This window comes from Clarias gariepinus, chromosome 6, assembly GCF_024256425.1.
Source record: "Clarias gariepinus isolate MV-2021 ecotype Netherlands chromosome 6, CGAR_prim_01v2, whole genome shotgun sequence".
Taxonomy (NCBI): domain Eukaryota; kingdom Metazoa; phylum Chordata; class Actinopteri; order Siluriformes; family Clariidae; genus Clarias; species Clarias gariepinus.
Window position 1 is genome coordinate 36,661,899 of NC_071105.1, and position 22,573 is coordinate 36,684,471.

A 22,573-nucleotide genomic window follows, 5' to 3' on the forward strand; every position below is an offset into this window, starting at 1 on the left:
CAGTGCTCTCTCTCTCTCTCTCTTGGTCTGTCTCTGTCCTTGTGTCTCTCTTTTACTGTGTCCCTGTTTTTAAATGTACAGTATCTCTCTAAGCCTCTCTTTATCTCACTTCCCCTGTGCATCTCCATGACTGTTTGTCTTTCTGTTCGCATCTCTCTATCACTCTCCCAAGATTCAAAGGATGCTTTATTAAACATGACAAATATTTACATTTATATTACAAAAGCTTTGAAATACTCTTACTCACTCTCACTTATCTTCTATACCGCTTTATCCTGTATTCAGTATCCCAGTAGGCCAAGGGCACAAGGCAGGGTACATCCTGGACAAGGTGCCAATCCATCATAGGGCACATACACACACATTACGGTCAATTTGGGAATGCCAATTAGCCTACCTGCATATCTTTGGACTGTGGGAGGAAACTGGAGTACCTGGAGGAAACCCACCAAGCACGGGGAGAACATGCAACACAGAGATGGGAATCGAGCCTGGCCGGGAATCAAACCCAGACCCACTACACCACCGTGCCGCCAGCTTTGAAATAAGTCACAAGAAAATATCAGGAGTAGATAGTAAAGAAAAAAACGGCTAGAAAAAGTAATCATAAATTAATGTATATCAAATAAACAGAGTACAGATATTTAGCAGCCAGGTCCCATAATATACTATATAACAAGTACGCAGCAAATAAGAATTTCAAGAATTGCAATGAGGGAGGAGAAAAAAAAGTTTGAGATTAAGCTGCATTAATGAACACTGTTTACAATTTAAGGTGCATTTATGAGATACGAATTGTGTCAAATTTAAGGTGCATTATCATTATCAATATATCAATATGAAAATATGAGAATATTCCTCTCTCTTTCAATCTCTCTTTCCAGTATCACTTGAGCTAGTCCCAGAATATTCGGCTGAGTGAACAAAAAAAAAATCATCACCACCTCCTATTAATTTTATTTTATTTATTCTAGATTTTTCTAAAAACTATATCTGTATGAGAGATTGATAGTCTTTCGCCGGCTTCTATCCGGGGTCGATCTGCACACATGTTCCCGACACACTCCTCTCATTTTATCCAGGCTTTGGACCAGCACTGCATCTGCATATAGTAGCTTAGCCTATGCTCAGGTCATCTGTAGAACGTCTTTTATGACTCCATGTCTAGGGTTGAGGGTTCCAGGCCTGCCTCGGGTCTGTGTGCGTGGAGTTTACATGTTCTCCGTGTTCCTGATGGGTTTCCTCCCACAGTCAGAGGACATGCAGTGTAGGCCAAGACAGGGTGGTTCCATGGTGTAATAGACTCTGAATGTCTGGACTCTAAATCCTGGATCCGAGTTCAAATCTCGGTGGGACCTGCAAATCCGTGTCAAAATGTGCAAGCTTCTCAGCTAAACCATGGGTTCCTGATCGGGGGTTCAAGACACAACATCACCAAGTTGCCCCTGTTGAACAAGGCTCTTAACCCCATCTGCTCCAGGGGGCGCTGTATCCTCGCAGACCCTGAACTCTGACCCAACAGCTTACCAATTGGGATATGTAAAAAAAATATAATTTGACTTTCAAAGTCTCCTGGGATAGGCTCCAGGCCCTCTGAGACCCTGTACAAGATAAGTGGTATATATTATCTCTGACTAAATGCCTGTACTCTTTTATTTTATATACAGTACTTTTATTTATTTATTATTTGTTTTTTGCTTTTATTATTTTTCTTGTGTTTGATTCCTTTTTTTAGTTCAATGAAATTATAATTAAGTGCTCGTGGCCCTTTTGGGACAAATTTCTGGACAAATAACATTTATATAACAAACAGCTTAAGACAATCATTTATTGCAAAACTGAAATAGAACAAACATAAACATGTTAAAACAATTTATACCACACGTTAGGTGAAAAAAGGGTTTTATTCATTCACATATTAAAGTGATTTAAGCTACAAACCTGTGTTTACCTTTAAAAGTCAGAGAAGTCATTGATGTCTAACTATACTTCATATGACAATACAAAGGCTCTGCTGTTGCCATGTTTTGCATGCAACACCAACAGGAAATACACAAATCATCACAAATGGTAGAAAAATGTCATCAAATCAGTCCACACACTTTTGTGAAAACAAAGAAGCTGTTAAAAAAAAAAAAGGCTCGCAAGCTCATAATCAAAGGGAAAAAAAAACTATTAAAACACACTTTCAAATCTGCATTAATGACACAAGTTAAATCAAATCATATGATAATCAAATAATGCTCATTACACAGTGGAAGGTTTCATTCTGGAGTGTACACGTGTGGAGTTCTGCGATTAGAGTCTTTAACAGACAGAAAGAAGAAAAAGAAAGAAAGAAAAAAAAGAAATTTCTTCAATTCTGTTTTTAGTGATGAGTATAAAAAGTTAATAAAATACAATATCTCGATGCAAACTCAAAAGCACGGAATAAAAAAATAAACTCCCTGCTCTCATTGTCATGTTAACTGTTTTGCAGAAAGAAATACAGTTTCCCCAAAATCTTAAGGCTTTCATTTTGCAGTTTTTGTTTCATCACAGAACTCAGTCACGTCAATGATTTTGTAGGGAAAAAAAAAACAATTTAAAATAAGTAAAATAAACACTTTTGTAGGAAAAACACATCATCATCATCAGTTATTGTGCATCGCCTGTGAATCCTCCAACCAGACCAACAAGAAACCCTTTTACACAGTAAATCATCACAAAGCAGACTCCTGTGCTGCTTCAGACATCTTCATTTTTCTCGGCACAGACTGAACATGTGACGAATCTGTGGTCGAAGCATTACCAAGGACTTCTGATAAATCAAACTGATGCCAATCAGACCAAACCACGAGAAAAAAACGCCATTTCACAATTTAAGAAAAACGCTTAAAACTCATTTACGTTGGAGTACGACGGCTGTACGGAAAGTCATGCAGACATGGGCAGAACTTTTTTATTAACTGATGCAAGTTGTTCAAATTGCACATGTTGATAGAGTAAGACTTGATGAGCGAAGTTCACAGATGGATGGATGATGAAGTTAAAAGAAGGGGAAATCAGCATTGAAAGCAAATGATGCAGATCGAACTATGACAAAGGGGATTTCCAAAGAGGATTCGAGAGTTGGGCTTGACAGTAGCGCAAATGCATCATTTGTGATGGAGACTATGATAAGTACTGTAGGACCTTAGTATAGAGGAAGCGTCTACCAACATGTCCAATTTCAACCACCTACACTATGTGGGCAAAGGTATTTGTTTAAACCTGTTAATTATTGAATTGTGTGTTGTGTGAACATGTGTTTCAATCAATCAATCAGACCCCTTATCGCCAGTGAAGGACAATCTTAATGCTTCAGTATACCAAGACATCTTGGACAATGCTATGCTTCCAACTTTTTGGCGAGAGTTTGGTGAATTCCCTTTTCCATTCCAACATGAATGTGCGCCAGTCCACAACTTTTATAAAGACAAGGTTTATTGAGTTCGGTTTCGGTGTGGAAGAACTCGACCGGCCCTAACACAGAGCCCTGACCTCAACCCCATTGAGCCCCTTTGGGATGAACTGGAACAGAGATTGTGAGCCAGGCATCCAGGCCTTCTCTTCCAACATCAGTGCCTGAGCTCATAATTGCAGAATGAATGGGCATGAATTCCCACAGAAACCCTCCTAAATCTTGTGGAGGGCCTTTCAAGAAGAGTGGAATCTGTTCTAGCTGCAAAAGGGGACCGACTCCATATTGAAGTAGATGAACTTGGATACAATGTCATTGCAGGTCTGGCCAAAAACCTTTGTCCATATAGTGTATGTCAGGTATTTAAAAGAAAGTTCTGACAACTTTTGCATTACTTTTAGATTTAAATTTAAAAACATCCTTTTTGTTCAGCCCTCACGTTTAGCAGTTTGTGCTGTTTTTCTCAAATCCTTTGAGAAGGTAGTCTAATAGAAAAAAGAAGTGGTGGAAACTTACTAGTGAAAGTTCATTTATATAATGCAACAGTATATAAGGTGAATTTGTGGACTTTGCTACCGCTCAAAAGTTTGTACACCCCTTTTAACTCCATGGTCTTTCCTGATTTTTTAAATTTCTTTTTTATGGCTTTAATGAGGTGCTGTTTGTTAATTGGTGATTTCTGAGGCTGGTAACAGAATGAACTTCTCTGCAGCAGAGGTACGTGGGAAGGTCTTCATGAGAGATGGTTCATCATAGAGCTTGATGGGTTTAAATAATTCCTTTATGTGTTATTTCATAGATTTGAAATCTTTAGTATTAAGTAACGGAACCAAAAAAATAGAAGGTGTGTCCAAACTTTAGACCGGTTCTTTATGAGATGACGAGTGTAAGGAGGGGTGAGAGGTGTAGCGCTGCTGCATCGTGTACAAGTGCAGATTAAAAAATGAAGCGAGGGTTCACCCTGAAAGACATTTAAACTAAAAAACACAAGGTTTCTCAAGGTTGCCATTACAGATGAAAAGTGTGGACGCACTTAAAGATCATGACAATGTATATAAAACAAGATTGGCAGCGTTCAGGGTGGATTTTTCCTGGAAATATGTTTCAGTTCAAGAAAATTATTATCATTATTATCATTATTATCTGAGCTTTTGTCAGTAAACCAAACTTAACGTGCCTTTAGCATCCAATCCGAGCAGACCTCGGTGCCCGTGTGGCCCAGCACACCACTGTAAGACGGGGAGCCGGTGCTAAACTCCAGCCCCTGGCTTAACTTCCGGCCTCAAGTCAGTGTCCTTCTCACAGCATGTTGAGCTCGATGAGGCGTCCGGCGAAGACTCCGACCGTGCCAACGATACACACAGCCATGAAGACGCAGAGCAGAATGTGATCCAGCACCATGGCCACAAATTTCCACTCCGCAGCAGCCTGAGGAGAGAAGGACCGCATAAGAAAGCGTCAAAAAAGGAAGAGCTACAGAGGAGAGAAAGATTTTAATGTGGTTTGGAACACGGGAAATTCCATTAAGGTTGAAATTTGGGCAAGTCTAAAGTCTGTGCGGGGCGGGGGAGGTTGGGGGGGGGCAGCAAAAAAAGCAGAAGAAGACGAGAAAGAAAATGATTGCAACATGTATAAAATAAAAAATAAAGAAGAGAGCGAATGAGGAACAGAAAGATCGCTCTTACATGGTTGGACTCTTCATCACTCCTCATGGTATCAGCGATGTACTTGACACCGTCAATGGCGCCCTGAACGTCCGGGTTTTTGATGATGGGTGACTGGAATGTGACGGACGTAGGCACCGGTTTTCCAGAGATGTCCGAGATGTCGAGGTCGACTTGCAAAGGCCGTTTGACTTTCCGCTCCTGAGACGGCCGCTTCATGGAGGAGAAGAACATGAAGTTTGGAATGGTGTCGATGAAGATCTGAGGCGGGGAAAAAAAAACAAGGACTTTGGAATAAAGTGATTTCTTCATCTACTGTAATATACTGTAGCAAAATATTATCCATTCGTTCAAGAATATTGGTGTCACTCCCTTTCTCCTCTCTTATGACCTACCATGGTGAGTCCATGCTACTAACTGCTGTAATACAAATCACATAGTGTACAGTAAGATCCTCTAAATGACATTCCACCAGTGGCGGCAGGTCAATAAGGGGCACTGGGGCGCCACCCCTTTAAAGTTAGGCAGAGAAGTATTTCTTAAGATAATTTATTTACAATAAAGAAAAAATCTAAACTGTATTACGTTCATCTGTGTTGGTGTATGCGGTGCGCCGGACAAACGAGTGTCTACGTAGGCACGTACATTTTTGAAAAGCATGTGATTTGAGGCTGAGCTCTACTTGGATTTTTTCAAATCATCCTTGGGGTCCAGCTTTGTGCGCCTCGAACCCTCGCACTTTTGTTCTTAGCAAATCACATTGTTGATTTTTAAAATATTAGGGCTCATGTGATTGGACCATTCCCAACGGGTCTTATTAACGCTCCGCAGATTGTTAGTTAATGTATTAAGTAGTGATTGATGTGGAAGCCATATAAAGATGAGAGGAATTTCTGTAATTTCTTTGCTGAAATACCCCTTCGCAAGGCGATTGGACGAAGAAAAGAAAAAAAGCTTGGACCAGATCGACCTGATCTTCTAATTAAGCAGCAATTAAGTGATTGCGGCCGAGCTTTTCCAGAACTTCTTATGGCAAGCGGAACTGAATGACAGGCGATTATTTAAAATTTAATTAAAATTTTATTTGCCTGTTCCAGGTTTTAAGTTATCAGACTATTCAACATCTGGCTGCAGCTGGAGTCCGAGCAGGCCGTATTGTGGGCCAAAGTTAACTCTGCGTAAGATGATTTAGCATCACAAAAAAACACGAGTTTTATTAATTTCACTGGACCTCAGTCTGAGTGACACTGCCCTCTGCAGTATAATACCTTGCGGACCCAAGGAGGCATGGTGTGCGTGCTGGGAGAGCGGTGGTGCGTGTTGATGACGATGACAGTGATGATGATGGAGGTGATGACGAGGATCATGGTGAAGAGCATGTATTTGCCGATGAGCGGCACGGCGCTGGAGGTGGACGGGATCAGCTCGACGATCACCAGGAGGAAGACGGTCAGAGACAGCAGGACAGAGATGCTCAGGGTCATCTTCTCACCTACACACACACACACACACACACACACAGAATTGAATACGAGCTGAACCGAGAGGTCAGATTCATTCACACGTCATCACCAGAATACGGAGTTACCAGAGTCGGTGGGCAGGTAGAAGACGAGACCGGTGAGGAAGGAGAAGAGCATACAGGGGATGATGACGTTGACGATGAAGTACAGCGGCAGTCTGAGCATCAGGAAGTGATAGGTGATGTCCAGGTATGGTCTGTTTGGGCAGCATGCGTAGTTAACCCAGTGTTTCCAGCTCCGGTAGTCCTTCATCACCCACTCGCCGCTCTCCATGAAGTTACTGAGGTCCGGACGATCGCTGTCCTACACACACACACATTAAGAAAATAACTGTGCAATGATTAGACAGCATTACTTTTCAGTCTAAAGTCCCTTCACGTCCCTGACCTCGGTGCGTGATGACACTTGTCTTAAGTGGATTTCTTAAAAGTGTTTGCGTGTGTGTACCGGGTTAATGACAACCAGGTGGCCTTCGTAGGTCCAAATGCCGAGCTTCATGCTGCAATTCTGCAGGTCGAATGGAAAATAAACGACGACGATCTCACAGTAGCTCTTAAAGATGGCTGGAGGATTCCACGTGATCTGCCCGGTGTGTTCCAGCATGACCTTCGTCTCGTGCACGATGGCGAAGTTTCCATTTGCACTGCAACACACACAATCATAAAAAGGAAGGGGTAAGTAAAAAGCATTCCGTAATACGCTATGGCGATTGGTTGAATCAAGGTCGGGGGGACAGTAGATTACATTTAGACATTGGGAACAATGACGCAATACCCATCATGCAGTTGTATTATTAAAATACAGTTTATAATATTATTCATCATTTCTCCAGAGTGACACACACACAACATTTTCACTTGTTACTTTTTTTTAATTAAACATTTTTAATTGTACTTGTTGTAGAGCACTAAATCTGGTTTCCAGATGTCCCTGGAGGGAATCCGAATCTTCCTGATTCCTCCGTAGTCGTCTGGATTCCAAATAAGATTGACATCCTTCCATTGCTGAGTAAAAAAGAGAAGAAAAAAAAGATTCATGTTAAGCGATTAATCACAATTAGATTTGAATCTTTTACTACTATTTCTTTTCAAATACAACAGCCTTCAAAAATGGAAAGCGAATATGACAAAATGTACAGTACTGTGCAAAAGTCTTGACCCCCATCCACCCCCACCACCACCACCCAATTCCTTCCCAATTTCATGACCCCTCACGGGGTCATGCCTCAAGAAGGATGCTTTTTTAGATGCTTGAATGATTCATAGGTCACTGTGTGGCTTAACAAACCAAAAACATTTTTCTGAGACTGGTACAGGGACTGGACTGGAACATTAGAGACAAAAAAAGTCCAGAACTTTGGAAGCAAAATATGAAAAATTGGGGTTGGGGGGTCAAGACTTATGCAACGTAGTGTAGGTTAATAGAAAAGGTATTTAAAAAGATTACATGTTCGTACTTGAGTGTAATCATATCACATTACTGTTATTTCAAACACGGTATCATAAAATGATTTAACTTTTGATAAAATGTAGAAGAAGAACTTTTATTTACGCAAAAGGAAACGACTACGAAGCATCAACTTCTCTGTGGTTAAGCTAACAGCTCTAACTCTGCTACAGCGCTACTGACACTGGAGACTCCTTCCACAAATAAACATATAAATGAGCTGTTACTACAGAAACCCGAACAGATCAGACCGACCGCATTATTATAAATAAATCAGTGATCTGCCTTGGCTTTGATCTTGTGTACCGTTTACTCGGTTAGTTATCTCTTATCTCTCTGCGGTAATGACATGGCTTTTGACTTTTCTGATCTTGATACTACTTAAAGAAAAACATCGGACACTTTAAGGTGTCAGCTTAACTTGGTTAATGTCATGAGTGTGAGATAAAAGATGGGCTAGGACGCATGTCCTACAGTGTTTCTTTAAGTAGGACATGGGAAGAGACACAGACCTGCTTGACACGCACGTTAGTGGTGACGATCTGATTAACTTCATCCTGTGGGTGAAGAAAGAGAAAGAGAGAGTGAATGTGTGTGAGATCAAAGACACAGGAAGAGAGAAAAGAGAGAGAGAGAGAGAGAGAGATCAGAGGAAAGCCTGATATGATGCATGTAATTACTTAAGAATGCAAAAAATAACATCTTATTGTTTGTGTAATAGAGGGGCCGCTGTGATGACAATCAGTGAGATAAATGGTGTAAATAGATATGAAATATGAAACCATGGCAAAGAATAAACAAAAAAAAAAACAGGATGCACAGCCTTAAGACAAAAATTTTAGTTTTATATATGGTGTATATCTGTCTTGTTCCAGGATGGACCCAAGTTTCACATCTAATCACTTGGGATGCTTCGATTTGTAAAATGAATCTACAGTGGAACCTCAGATTACGAGTAACGCGGTTTACGAGTGTTTCGCAATACGAGCAACAATTTTTAATAATTTTTTACTTTAAAAACGAGCATTGTCTTAGTTTATGAGCACCGAGTATCATGTTTCACGCATGCGCTTTTTGTTTTAACACCGAGCGTTACATCATTACAAGTGAGCCAACGGTTTTTCTCTCTCTTGCAGCAGAATTGTAGGTAATCGCCTCTCCTGCTGGGTAAATACACACACACATTTTTTTGGGCTGTAGAATGAATAATTTAAGTTTCCATTATTTCCTATGGGTAAATTGAATTTGGTTTACGAGTGTTTTGGAATACGAGCCCGCTTCCGGAACGAATTAAGCTCGTAATCCGAGGTTCCACTGTATATCTGTATAATATATGAGGGGCGTTCAGGTCAAACAGGGACTTATGATGAACGTTCTGGTGAATGGAGGCGTAAAACAGGCGAATGCTGTTTACAGAAGACCTCGAGTACGTTACAATTTTGAGCCTCTCAGCCGACGGATAACTTAGTTATGCCAAATTGCGGAAGAGACGCATCCGTCTGTGTGAACTGTACACACAAATCTTTCACCAGCACCACTTGAACATTACAGAAGTTGTTGCCACATCCCCGTACAGGCCTGACCTCAAATCCATGCCATTTCCACATTGAGGGAGTTCCTGGGAGACCAGCGTTTCAGACATGAAGTAGGCAGTCTGATCATGGCTCCGGCGTACCGAGAACACTTTCTGCCTTGATGGTGTCCAAGCACTAGTGAAACTCTGTTTATATAATAATAAAATATTTCTCTTGTAACCGCTTTCTGATATCAAAAGTCCCGGTTTGGATTGAACGCCCCTCGTACAATCGGCATATACCAAGAGAATTATTATTATTTTATTTTTTTTAAAACATTTTTTTTGAAATGTTCTGAATAAGAGAGTTACCACATTGATGAGCTGGATGAGCTGCAGCCCGACAGTCACCACTACTGCGTCCCTGAAGTGGCTGACGGGCCGGACCACCTTGTTATAGCCCTTAAACAGATCCTTCACCAGTCTTGTCTCGTCAGGAGAGCACTGACCTGGACCTAGACCTACAACACACACACACACACAAATAGTTTGAGAGACTCTAAAGCATCCTTGTTATTCAAGAAAAGCATATATACAGGCACACACACACACACACACACACACACACACACACACACACACAAGGGGGTGGGGGGTGGATGGGATTAGTCCTGACAGAGACAGGCAACTGCATATGGGACGTCTTAACACATGCCGTCTGAGCTGCTGGACGACACAACATGCACACACAATCTAATCTTATTATTATTCTACAGTAAATCAGATTACTGATCTGCGTAAACATCACCTGGGTATCTTATTTAGCCGATCTACAAAGGATGATGTCCTCATATTACATAAGCACATATCTAATATCTATGCTTGATATCACTAGATCTCATATGTAACATGATAACTATGATGTGGAATAAACTATTAGACAGACAAATAGAGATCTTGATTTTAACATTATTTAAATCAAACAAGCAAACAAAAAAAATAGCCTTAACATGACTGGCTGCATGAATCTACAGTCGGGGCTAAAAAGAAAACAGCCCCGGTCTTGCTCTTCGTTTCTTCATATCATTGTTTGTACATATTTAGTTCAACCATTGAAATAATCCAGCTTGTAAAGCCATTTCTTACAAACAAAAATCTCAAATAAATGGCATAGAAGAGACCTTACGGTGAACCCTCTCTTAGCCCTGGCAGTACCAGCTGACCATGAAGTGACCTTCACGTTAGGCCACAGACTTTTGCTTTTAAAAGGTTTATTGTTTTTTTATGTTTTTTATAAAAGAAAAAGAAAAAAGCTCAGTAGTGCATGGCTCGGTGAAACTTTTTGCATATTGCATGTATAAAGTTTTGCACACATGACTGCTTCTGTCCGCCTTTTTACAGACTCACAGCTTTTTGGTGGATATTGTGTTCGTCCCATTTATTAATAACAAATTAGCAGATGTTTTCACAATCTTTAGATTTTGGCATGTTTTTCCAGAATATGTTTTTTTTTTTAGTTTCTTTAGTTACGTTCTCAAACAAACTCTAGTGTATTTAACACTGTGATCACATGACATATTGAGTGCACCATTCAACGAATCATGCCACCTCTGATGGCTCATATGATTATATACAGGTAGGTACATAGATAGATAGATAGATAGATAGATAGATAGAGTACTTTCTCGGACTCAAAAAGAAATTGTAATGCTCATCAATTATCCCACAACATACAAGCAACGAGGTGTAAAAATTAAATTAGATTAATAAAAAAAAAAAACATTACAATGAAAAAAAGGTTAATTTATTATTTACTTATTTATTTATTTTAGACTGCACACACATGTGTCTTCACCTATTTAGAGATTTTTTTTATTTTTTTCAGCATTTGGAGTGAATACTTACGCAATCACAACATCTTCCACCTTTTTCAAACCACTATCACAGGCTACGATCATGACAAACTCCAGTTAAATACTGTACATTCCAGGTTTAGGATGCACAGCAACTAATTTTGGAAGGGAGTGAATACGTACGCAGGCCGCTCTCAGGGGGTGAGGAAGCATCTGATACTGATCCAACACTGTTACTGGAAGCGAGCTGACGGATCGCTGATGTAAACGGATTGGACTTCGTAACAACACAACATACTTAGGGGAAGCATGAGGTATTTAGAAATGTAATTCCACATTCAAATGATTAACGCGGATCTTTAGGAAACCTTACAAGCATTAATTACAACCTGATCATTATGGGATTCTTGTGATTAGAGCTCACTGATCTCTTATTATGGGACACAGATCTCGTAAATATGAGGTAGTAAGTCAGGATTACATAGTTATGAGATGAAGACCGGGTCACATAAACTATGAGATCTTCATCCCGTAATTAGGACTTAGGACAAGGTGTTCGAGTCAAACCAGGACTTTTGATTGCGGAGAATAACAGAACAGAGTTATGAGAGTAAACCCCTTCCTTTATGTCTCTATATAATCCCCTGCTACACTAATGCACTTATCCCAGTGTTTGACTAGGTCTAGTCCTCTCAGTACACCTGCTTCACATTTGAACCGCTGGCCTCCCAGGAACTTCTTTAATGTGAAAATGGCTTGGAGCGAGTTCAGGACCGTTACTGTACTTAGGGTCTTTTGTACTCTTGCTTCTCATATTTCATGAGAAATTTTGTCAAAAGTCCCAGTTTGACTTGAACACCCTATGTATTATTTCATATAAGATTATAAGCTATAATTATAAGAATTCTCTAAACTTTTTTTGCCATTAAATATAACCAAAAAAATATATATATTAAAAATGCCTTTTTTTTTTTTTTTTGAGAAAATTGCTTGTACTTTATGGAAATACAAAAAAAAAAAAAAACTCACCCTATTACATACTTGTACGACAACTTCCCGTACTGTTTGACCCTGAAAACCCTCAAATAATGAAGAAGCCAAAGTTCATGTGTTCCAGTGGCCAGAATTAGCAACACAAAGGCACGCGACACACATGCACCTGTCAATTGAACATCCTGGCATACCGGCGCATTCCTGTGATTCCTCAGCCATTCAGAGCAATCTTTAAAAAATGTGGCGCAGTGTTCATCGCGGTTCAGCATCTCCTTCACTTTAATAACGCGGTAATGTGATCTGAGCTACGAACATGGCAGACTGGAACGTGTGGTGTGAGTGCCTCTACTCCTCTGGGAGACAGATGCTTAGAATATGTCTAATATTGCATTTTCTCAAAAAAATTCTCATTAAGGCTAGAAAATATAAAAATAAATCCGTTTTAGCTCTGGCCAAAAGCAGACAACACAACACTCAAATTAGACTAAAAACATTCCCATATTAATAACTTAAACTGTGTTTTGCACACATTTCATCTGTTCCTAGAAGTTATTCTATAATTATGATGATGATGATGATGATGATGGAGAGATGTAGTGTAACTATAAGGAGGATGTACTGTAGATTTGACCTTTGACATTATATATCATATACAGTACAGTATGTACCTGCCTAGAAGGTATATATGTATTTTTAAAAATCATTCGTTTCTACTCAACTCACAAAACCAAACCTGGAACCAAACAGGACTCACCGATTAGAAGAAGAAAAATCCCCAAAAGCAGAGATCCTCCTGCGTGACCCATCTCCAGGCTGATGCTCCACACTTCAGGGGAAAACTGACCAGACTGACATGTAAGCAAAACGTCTTTAGTGTATATATATATGTGTGTGTGTGTGTGTGTGTGTGGACTATTGTTGAAAGCACGAAAGGAGCAGCTGCTGAAGCACTAACCTCATGGTGACACAAACAGCTGCAAGTTCCTGAAGATGAGCAGCGAGACCAAAAGCTTTCAAGCTACCAAACTCTCCCACTTATTTATAGATCTTGCTTCATGTTTCAGGTAATTACGCCAGTAAAAGGTGCATTAAAGTCACGTCCGTGTGCATTTCGACACGTTCGGAATTGGCATCGTGTGCAGTGAAAAATTAGGTTAGTAACAGGAATTTGTGGAATTTGGCGAAAAGAAAGGGATTGTGGGGTCATAAAACACATGAAATGGAGGAATTGTGTGAACAGATTATATAAAACAATTTATATCAAGTCAAATGAAAAATGGATGAATCAATAGGTTTTTTTTAAATCAAGTGTTAAATGAAGGAATAGTGTGAATACAAGGGGTGTTCAAGTCAAAGCAGGACTTTTGGATAACAGAACACAGTTCTCACAGAATGGCGGCGTAGTGGTTAGCACCGTCACTTTGCACCTCCAGGTGGTTCTGGGTTTGCCTCCCGCCTCGGGTCTGTGTGTGCATGTTCTCTCTGTGCTTGTTGGGTTTCCTTCAGGTACTCCGGTTTCCTCCCACAGTCCAAAGACTTGCAGATTAGACTAACTGGCGTTCCCAAATTCCCTGTAGTGTGTATGTGTATGTACAGTATGTGTGCCCTGCGATGGATTGGCAGCCCGTCCACTCGTGCCCCAAGTCTCCTGGAATAGGCTCCAGGCTCCCCGTGATCCTGTATGCAGGATGAAGCGATATAGACGATGAGTGAGAGTAAAACCTTCCTTTATTTCTCTATATAATCGCCTGCTACACTAATGCACTTATGCAGTGTTTGGATACCATCAAGGTGGAAAGTTTTTTTCAGTACGACAGAGCCATGATCAAACTGCCTTTCTGATTCAGGTCCGAAACGCTGGCCTCCCAGGAACTCCTTTAACATGGAAATGGCTTACAGCGAGGTCAGGACTGTACGAGGGATGTCTCGCTGAAAGTTCACTGGAACGACTGCAGTGGGCCACCTCGGCTGGGATCGTAATTCACGGACGTTTTAAAACACTCAAATTAAAAGTTTAAATTCCACCATTTAAAAGTTTTTACTGTGAGTGTTACCACTTGAACATCCATCATAAATAATGTAAAAATGAATCAATCATGTAAACAAATTATGTTTGTTATTGAAAAATATTATTTTTTATTAAAACATTATTTTTTATTGTGATATATATTTTATTTTATTACATAAATCTTTTTTTTACACATTATCCTAAAATAAGTTTTTATTTTCATTCAAAGAAAATTCTTTATTTCTTTATTCATGTATAAGTTTCACAAAAAAATTCAATTTAAAGATTTTACTGTATCATGAATCTAAACAGGGAAGAAACATCAGGCCAGACAAATCAACCCGAGTTAAAAACGTCTTCTTAAGTGTTTAAAAACTCTATAAGACTCTATAGAACTGAACTTTCTTCAGTGAAGCAGTTCTGCTCAGCGTCTCCCTAAAGCCCTCATTTGATACTTTAAAGCAGATAAAGTTCTATTATTAGAAGACATTTCTTTTATAATCACAAGGGTTTGTCATCATCTCGTCATCCCACATTCAGTTTAGGCTTTTACATAGATTTAAAAATAAACTTGTATGCAATTTTTCACTCTTAGGGCGCAAAGTAAACGATATACAATTAATAATAAATAGAAAACAGTAAAAACTCAGAGACCTCTGTCAGCTTAAAATTGATTTATATAGATCAGTTTTACTTGGGGACATTAGTAGGGATGGGAAATTTCCAGGGACAAGCTGATACGATATCACAATACTAAATAAATTTAGCAAATAAATTCCATTCCTGCCAGTGTGAATAGTTTAGAGCTGCCACCTGCAGGATCACAGAGGAACTGCAAACTGCATTTTACCACAAACACATACTGTATAACCTAAAAATAAAAAATTAAAAAGATTTTAAAGTCAGTTTAGTGTTATCTGAATTGCTATACAAAAGAATCCTTATACTTCAGTCATTTCTTTCCCCACATTTCTTTTATACAATATACCATGTGACGCAAAATTCTGGATCAATAGGCCAAAATGTTTTTAAAGAATAAACCCTTAAGTGAATTTGTGATTTCTTTGTTTAGTTCAGTGATTGCTTTCAGCCAGTTTTGACATTTTACTCACCTAAAGGATTATTAGGAACACCTGTTCAATTTCTCATTAATGCAATTATCTAATCATCCAATCTCATGGCACTTGCTTCATGGATTTAGGGGTGTGGTCCTGGTCAAGACAATCTCCTGAACTCCAAACTAATTGTAAGAATGGGAAAGAAAGGTGATTTAAGCAATTTTGAGCGTGGCATGGTTGTTGGTGCCAGACAGGCCGGTCTGAGTATTTCATCTGCTCAGTTACTGGGATTTTCACGCACAACCATTTCTAGGGTTTACAAAGAATGGTGTGAAAAGGGAAATACATCCAGTAAGCGACAGTCCTGTGAGCGAAAATGCCTTGTTGATGCTAGAGGTCAGAGGAGAATGGGCCGACTGATTCAAGCTGATAGAAGAGCAACTGTGACTGAAATAACCACTCGTTACAACCGAGGTATGCAGCAAAGCATTTGTGAAGCCACAACACGCAGAACCTTGAGGCGGATGGGCTACAACAGCAGAAGACCCCACCGGGTACCACTCATCTCCACTACAAATAGGAAAAAGAGGCTACAATTTGCACAAGCTCACCAAAATTGGACAGTTGAAGACTGGAAAAATGTTGCCTGGTCGGATGAGTCTCGATTTCTGTTGAGACATTCAAATGGTAGAGTCAGAATTTGGCGTAAACAGAATGAGAACATGGATCCATCATGCCTTGTTACCCCTGTGCAGGCTGGTGGTGGTGGTGTAATGGTGCAATGTTTTCTTGGCACACTTTAGGCCCCTTAGTGCCAATTGGGCATCGTTTAAATGCCACAGGCTACCTGAGCATTGTTTCTGACCATGTTCATCTCTTTATGACCACCATGTACCCATCCTCTGATGGCTACTTCCAGCAGGATAATGAACCATGTCACAAAGCTCAAATCATTTCAAATTGGTTTCTTGAACATGACAATGAGTTCACTGTACTAAAATGGCCCCCAAAGTGACCAGATCTCAACCCAATAGAGCACCTTGGTGTTCACATCACGCAGGACCTGTCATGGTCCTGTCACATCAACACTGTGGTAAAAAAGGCCCGGTAGCGTCTGTACCCCCTCAAACGCTTGAGAGACTTTAGAATTTCTACCCCTGCACCATAGAGAGCATCCTGATGGGAAACATCACGACCTGGTTCGGGAACAGCACCATGCAGGACAGACGAGCTCTACAGAGGGTGGTGCGATCAGCTGAGCGCATCATCCGCACCGAGCTCCCTGACCTGCACTCAATCTACACTAAGCGGTGCTGGACCAAGACCAGGAAGATCGTGAAGGACCTCAGCCATCCCAACAATGGACTGTTCTCTCTGTTAAGGTCAGGAAAGCAATTCCGCTCCCTGAAGACCAACACAGAGAGACTGAGGAGAAGCTTCTTCCCGCAGGAGATAAGGTCTCTCAACATCACCACCATGCAGATCTAGTACAATCTTTTAACATCCATGAACACTATGGACACATTCACACACATCTATAAACACTTACATGTTTATGTTTACATTCTGGACCATTGCACAAAGACACTTTAAGAAGGCACCTTAATAAGTCACTTTTTATGTACATTTGCACACCATCTTTCTTTCACCAAATTTCAATTTTTTTTTTAATGTTCTATGTACAGTACAGTGGCTTGCAGAAGTATTCGGCCCCCTTGAACTTTTTCACATTTTGTCACATTACAGCCACAAACATGAATCAATTTCATTGGAATTCTACGTAAAAGACCAATACAAAGTGGTGTACACTTGAGAAGTGGAACGAAAATCATACATGATTCCAAACATTTTTTACAAATAAATAACTGCAAAGTGGGGTGTGCGTAATTATTCAGCCCCCTTCGGTCTGAGTGCAGTCAGTTGCCCATAGACATTGCCTAATGGGTCCTAATGACTAATGGAGTGCACCTGTGTGTAATCTAATGTCAGTACAAATACAGCTGCTCTGTGACGGCCCCAGAGGTTGTCTAAGAGAATATTGGGAGCAACAACACCATGAAGTTCAAAGAACACACCAGACAGGGATAAAGTTAATGAGAAATTTAAAGCAGGCTTAAGTTACCAAAAGATTTCCAAAGCCTTGAACATCCCACGGAGCACTGTTCAAGCGATCATTCAGAAATGGAAGGAGTGTGGCACAACTGTAAACCTACCAAGACAAGGCCGTCCATCTAAACTCACAGGCTGAACAAGGAGAGCGCTGATCAGAAATGCTGCCAAGAGGCCCTTGGTGACTCTGGACGAGCTGCAGAGATATACAGCTCAGGTGGGGAAATCTGTCCATAGGACAACTATTAGTCGTGCACTGCACAAAGTTGGCCTTTATGGAAGAGTGGCAAGAAGAAAGCCATTGTTAACAGAAAACCATAAGAAGTCGCAGAAGCTGTTTGCAAAGAAGAATGGGCAAGGATTTCAGTCTCTAGATGTACAAAGCTGGTAGAAACATACCCTAAAAGACTGGCAGCTGTAATTGCAACAAAAGGTGGTTCTACAAAGTATTGATTCAGGGGGCTGAATAATTACGCACACCCCACTTTAGTTATTTATTTGTAAAAAATGTTTGGAATCATTTATGATTTTCATTTCACTTCTCAAGTGTAAACCACTTTGTATTGATCTTTCACGTGGAATTCCAATGAAATTGATTCATGTTTGTTGCTGTAATGTGACAAAATGTGGACAAGTTCAAGTGCAAGCCACTGCATATTAATTTTTATCCTATTTAAATTATCGTATTTCTTTTATTCATATTTATTTCTTAAGGTCACTGGCGATCGTACAAGCATTTCGCTGCATATCGTACTGTGTATGACTGTATGTGACAAAATTTGAAAATTTTTATTCTTTGGGATGTGGTAGAATAGAAGCTTCGTGCCCTTGATGTGCAAAACTTTTTTAAATTTACCCTGAAGCTAAATCAAGAAAAACCCACACACACCAGTTTTAAATAGTGAAACATGTATTTTAATCCTGTAATTGAATTTACAATACATGTTCTCCTGTTTAGCCTGTTAGCCTTCCACAAAAAAAACCCGAAAAAATGTACAACTGTCAGGACACCGACACACATCACTCGGCAGCCGGTGTAAGACGCAGAGAGTCATCACGGACCGGGAGGGGGGTATGAGGAGAAGGGAAAAGACGGCGCAGACTTTACATGGCGAACAGGATGAGGAAAGCGACCATCAAACAGAACAGACCCATGGCCTCAGACAGAGCGAATCCCAGGATGGCGTAGGAGAACAGCTGCTGCTTCAGGGACGGGTTCCTGAGAGGACAGAGAGCATGAGAAACTCAGTACAAGAGCATAGTCGTGCTTGCGCAAGTATTGACCCCTAAATTTGTTCATTTGGAACTTTCCCGACTACAAAGCTTATTAATGAGGAAGTATCATCATGTTTTGTTTAATGCAATCACGGGAGGTTCTTTAATATCAAAGATAATTGTTTTGTTTGCTATAAAAACATTGCACTTTTAAAAATCTTCAAAAGGGGGGACGACGACTGCTGGATAGAAATTTATCGAGCTGCAGGTTTGACACCTATATGCAACAAGTAATATCTTTAGCGTCAGCAAAGAGGTTTATTTTCAAAGACTTGGCTGCTATGAAATAATTTAACAGAAGAATATTAAACCTCAGTGATAAACAATACCAAATGCTCCAAGAATACAAATTTTCATATACATCCTTCATATACTGCCTTGTATGCTGCTCATTAATAGTTTGGTGTTTGTGTTTTGTTTAGCACGATAGCTGTGCAGACTGTTCACAAGGCAATTACAGGAACAGGGAAAGCTCGCCAGGTAGAGCAATTAACGACCAATTTTTATTTGTTTGCATCACTTTGCCTTTAGCTCAACATTAGCTTTTTTTTTTTTTGAAACACTGGGGACAGAAAACTGATTCAGGAAAAATTAAATATAGAAATATACAAAATCTCAGCACTGTTTCGAGGTACTTACATGGGTGTAAAGTTGACCCATAATGATGCCGCTCATTAGTGCATTACTAACCATAGGGCTTGCGAGATGCAGGTTGATTATTCTTATAGCATCTTGCACTACCACAACATTGTGGTGGTGCAAGATGCTACAAGATGCCCATTTCTATATTTCAAACTAGGCATATTTCCATTTTTAAATATTGCAATTTTATGGCGTTTATTTACTCTCTCTAATGAATCGGGCGATTGTCACTTAGAGTTTGGTAAAAGGTGTGTTTCTCATTAAAACTTTTTCCGTTTCGTACCTGGCGTATCCGATGATCAGGCTTCCGAACACCGTTCCGATTCCGGCTCCCGATCCGGCCACTCCAACGGTGGCGGCTCCGGCGCCGATGAACTTAGCGGCTGTGTCGATGTCACGGCTCACTGCGCTGGTCTGAAAGCCCCTCAGTGCGACCTGGGATACAGCACTCTGTGGCAGGAGGACCGGGCTGGCCTAGTGTAAGGAACATAGCAAAGTGATGGAGAGGGAGAAAAAAAAAAAAAAAAGTCCTGAACGTCTGTGTGCTAAACACACTTTGGCTCTTGTCCCAATGCTATAAATCTTCTGCCCTTTTGAACTGACTTGCTGCTCCTTTACTGATTGGGCTTCTTAAAAGTACACGTATCTCACCTGGATACTGAAACACAGTGTGGTAATGTCTTTGTCCAACATGTCTTCTACACTTGTATTCTGTAATGTATAGTCCCATCACCACCCAGGAGAGATCAGGTCTGATCGGCTTAAATGATTAAGGCCTTGGGTTTCTGATTGGAAGGTCTGGGGTTCGAGCCCCAGGACTGCCAAGCTGTCACGGCTGAGCACTTGAGCAAGACCCTTAACCCTAGCTGCTCCATGGTTGCTTTATCGTGGCTGACCTTGACAATCTGACCAACTCCTAACTGAAATGTGTAAAAAATAATTTCAACATAAATGTTTTAAAGTTTCCTCCTAATCAGTTACCCCTTACTTGTTCAGAGTATTTAAATAAAGCTCTTCCATATGAGTAAAAGTAGAGCAGTATAAGATCTGCACATCATGAACCTCAAAAAACACCCTGATTTCTCAATTAACAGTCATTCATTGTGGTCTCACTGATAGATAAGATAAACTCTCACCTCTGCAGATTTGCCATCTGGCCTGGAGAGCACGGAGGCAGAGAGGGGTCTGTAAAGCGCCCTTGAGCCAGAGCGGACCTGGAGAGGGGAAAAAAAAAAAAAAAAAAAAGAGAAAAGACACAATGATGATCTCACCTCAACAGATGGGTTAAGTGACCATTATTGTCCAAAAATAAATAAAAACAGTTAAGCACTATTAGAATGGGATTAGTATTTACACACGCTTGAGTCTATGTGAATGGAGTCTGCATGTTCTCCCCATGTTTGGTAAATAATTTTTGCAGATTAAGTTAATTAGGTTAAATGTCGATCCCAAATCGGCCCTTGTGTGCGCACGCACCCTATAACAGATTGGAACCCTGCCCAGGGTGTACCCCGGCTTGTGCCCCAAAGTCTCCAGGGACAGTCGCAACCCTGTATAGGATAAACAGTATAGAAGATGAATAAATAAACTAATCCCAATTAAACAGGACTCTTAAGTGCAAGAGATTAGTGGAGTAAGCGGTCCCAAGTTCCTATCAGTTATGATCACTTCGTTTAATTCCAGACTCTCACAGCACTAAAGCCAAGCCTAACAGGTCCTGTTTATGTTTATTTAGGAAGCACTTGCTTCTTAAATATCTTTAGCTAGATAACTAGCCGAAGTCATTAACGACAATTTTCTGTAGCCTAAATTAAAAGTGCAGGGGGGCACAGCCTGGACCTTTATTCACAGGATAAATGCCATAGAAGATAAATGAATAAAATGAATGAACAAACTAATCTCAACCGAATAGGGCTCCTAAGGCCCAGACTAGTGATGTGGGCGGTCCTTAGTTATAATCACTTCATTTGATCCACAGCAGCACCAAAGCCCAGACTAAAGTCTTGCCTAAACCAGTCCTGTTTATGTGTTTATTCAGGAAGCTTTTGCTCCTTCAGTTAGCTAGCTGTGTCACTAGCCCAACTGTCATTAAGGACTTCAGCTTCACTGCGGTCTGAATTAAAAGAAAACAGAACAGCTCAGGTCCGACTTTAGACAGAAATACATCTCAGAATCAGGTGCATTTTAAACTCGAATACCGTCGCCATGGCAACGCTGAAGGCTCGAGCTGCTGAAATGACCTTGAATTCTCATATGGCACTTACTGGACTAGCATTAGCAGTAGCGTTAGCGCTAGCATTAGCATAGGAATGAGCAAGGCTAGCCGGACACAACTCGAGGAAATTGAGCTGACAGAGAGCAGGAGACTCACCAGTGCAGTGGAGGACACGAATTTAGCACAAGCGTACATTTTGTATCAGATCTATTTCGATCCACTCGATCCCGTATCTGTGTAAAGACAACGGTTAAGGTCAGTCAGGGATTACACTTCATAAAACACGCAGCTGTACACGAATACGGGTTATTGGACATGTTAAAACGTCCTCAGAACATTAACATTTTTAAGCCAACACCTGCATATGAGTAAAAAATGTAAGATTCGAGCAGACGGTGAGATTTCCGCTCCGTCCTCCTTCACTTACCCGGCTGCAGAGGACGTACCGCTGAGGACTCACTGCGCATGTGTGGCACTCTATTTAACCAAAGACCCGGATGATGGGCGTTGCGAAAAAAAACCCGACGGCATTCCGGCAGGTCCCGTTTTCTACACCATGATTGGGTAAGGAGGGCACTTTTTTGATTCTACAGCCAATCATAGAGCAGGAGGCGGGACTTATGGCGTGACGCTTTCCGCCACTGAAGGTCACTCCATTGAAAGCTGTGGCTCAAGCAAGCATAGGAGTACAGTTATGTGCTTTTACCACAAAGACCTGATATAAAAGTGTGATTTGTTACTTCACAATGATACAGATATAAACCTGATGCAAAAAAGGTGTTGTGTGACCTTACAAACACTTTAGCAAAAAAAAAAGAAGGCGCTATTTCAT

At 40.5% G+C, this 22,573-nt stretch overlaps 2 protein-coding genes across 3 annotated transcripts; both read right to left on the reverse strand.

Annotated features, from left to right (window-relative positions):
• Nucleotides 1–1,814: 1,814 nt before the first annotated feature.
• chrna1 (cholinergic receptor, nicotinic, alpha 1 (muscle)) lies at nt 1,815–13,646 on the reverse strand. The gene is made up of 9 exons (XM_053499141.1): nt 13,189–13,646; nt 9,961–10,109; nt 8,588–8,632; nt 7,524–7,633; nt 7,077–7,272; nt 6,695–6,932; nt 6,375–6,598; nt 5,128–5,367; nt 1,815–4,870 (listed from the first exon to the last, which is right to left on the reverse strand). The coding sequence occupies exons 1-9, from the start codon at nt 13,238–13,240 to the stop codon at nt 4,742–4,744; spliced, it is 1,383 nt and encodes a 460-aa protein (XP_053355116.1). The 5' UTR covers nt 13,241–13,646; the 3' UTR covers nt 1,815–4,741.
• Nucleotides 13,647–18,501: 4,855 nt separating this feature from the next.
• atp5mc3b (ATP synthase membrane subunit c locus 3b) lies at nt 18,502–22,232 on the reverse strand. 2 transcript variants are annotated; one of them, XM_053499611.1, is made up of 5 exons: nt 22,169–22,232; nt 21,898–21,974; nt 20,663–20,740; nt 19,810–20,000; nt 18,502–18,828 (listed from the first exon to the last, which is right to left on the reverse strand). In XM_053499611.1, exons 2-5 carry the CDS (start codon nt 21,934–21,936, stop codon nt 18,714–18,716), a joined length of 423 nt encoding a protein of 140 aa, XP_053355586.1. In that variant the 5' UTR covers nt 21,937–21,974; nt 22,169–22,232; the 3' UTR covers nt 18,502–18,713. The 2 variants fall into 2 exon arrangements, with proteins under 2 accessions (XP_053355586.1, XP_053355587.1); XM_053499612.1 differs by lacking the exon at nt 22,169–22,232 and adding an exon at nt 22,100–22,123.
• Between the last annotated feature and the right edge of the window lie 341 nt (nt 22,233–22,573).

Excerpts from the sequence above, each read along its gene's own strand:
- atp5mc3b (XM_053499611.1), bottom strand. The coding sequence starts at position 21,936 with ATGTACGCTTGTGCTAAATTCGTGTCCTCCACTGCACTG. Across the intron at positions 20,001-20,662 it reads CAGATGGCAAATCTGCAGAG|GCCAGCCCGGTCCTCCTGCC; the intron begins GTGAGAGTTTAT and ends TCCTTACACTAG. Across the intron at positions 18,829-19,809 it reads CTGATCATCGGATACGCCAG|GAACCCGTCCCTGAAGCAGC; the intron begins GTACGAAACGGA and ends CTGTCCTCTCAG.
- chrna1 (XM_053499141.1), bottom strand. The coding sequence starts at position 13,240 with ATGGGTCACGCAGGAGGATCTCTGCTTTTGGGGATTTTTCTTCTTCTA. Across the intron at positions 5,368-6,374 it reads TGCCTCCTTGGGTCCGCAAG|ATCTTCATCGACACCATTCC; the intron begins GTATTATACTGC and ends TCCCCGCCTCAG. Across the intron at positions 4,871-5,127 it reads GTGATGAAGAGTCCAACCAT|GCTGCTGCGGAGTGGAAATT; the intron begins GTAAGAGCGATC and ends TTCTCTCCTCAG.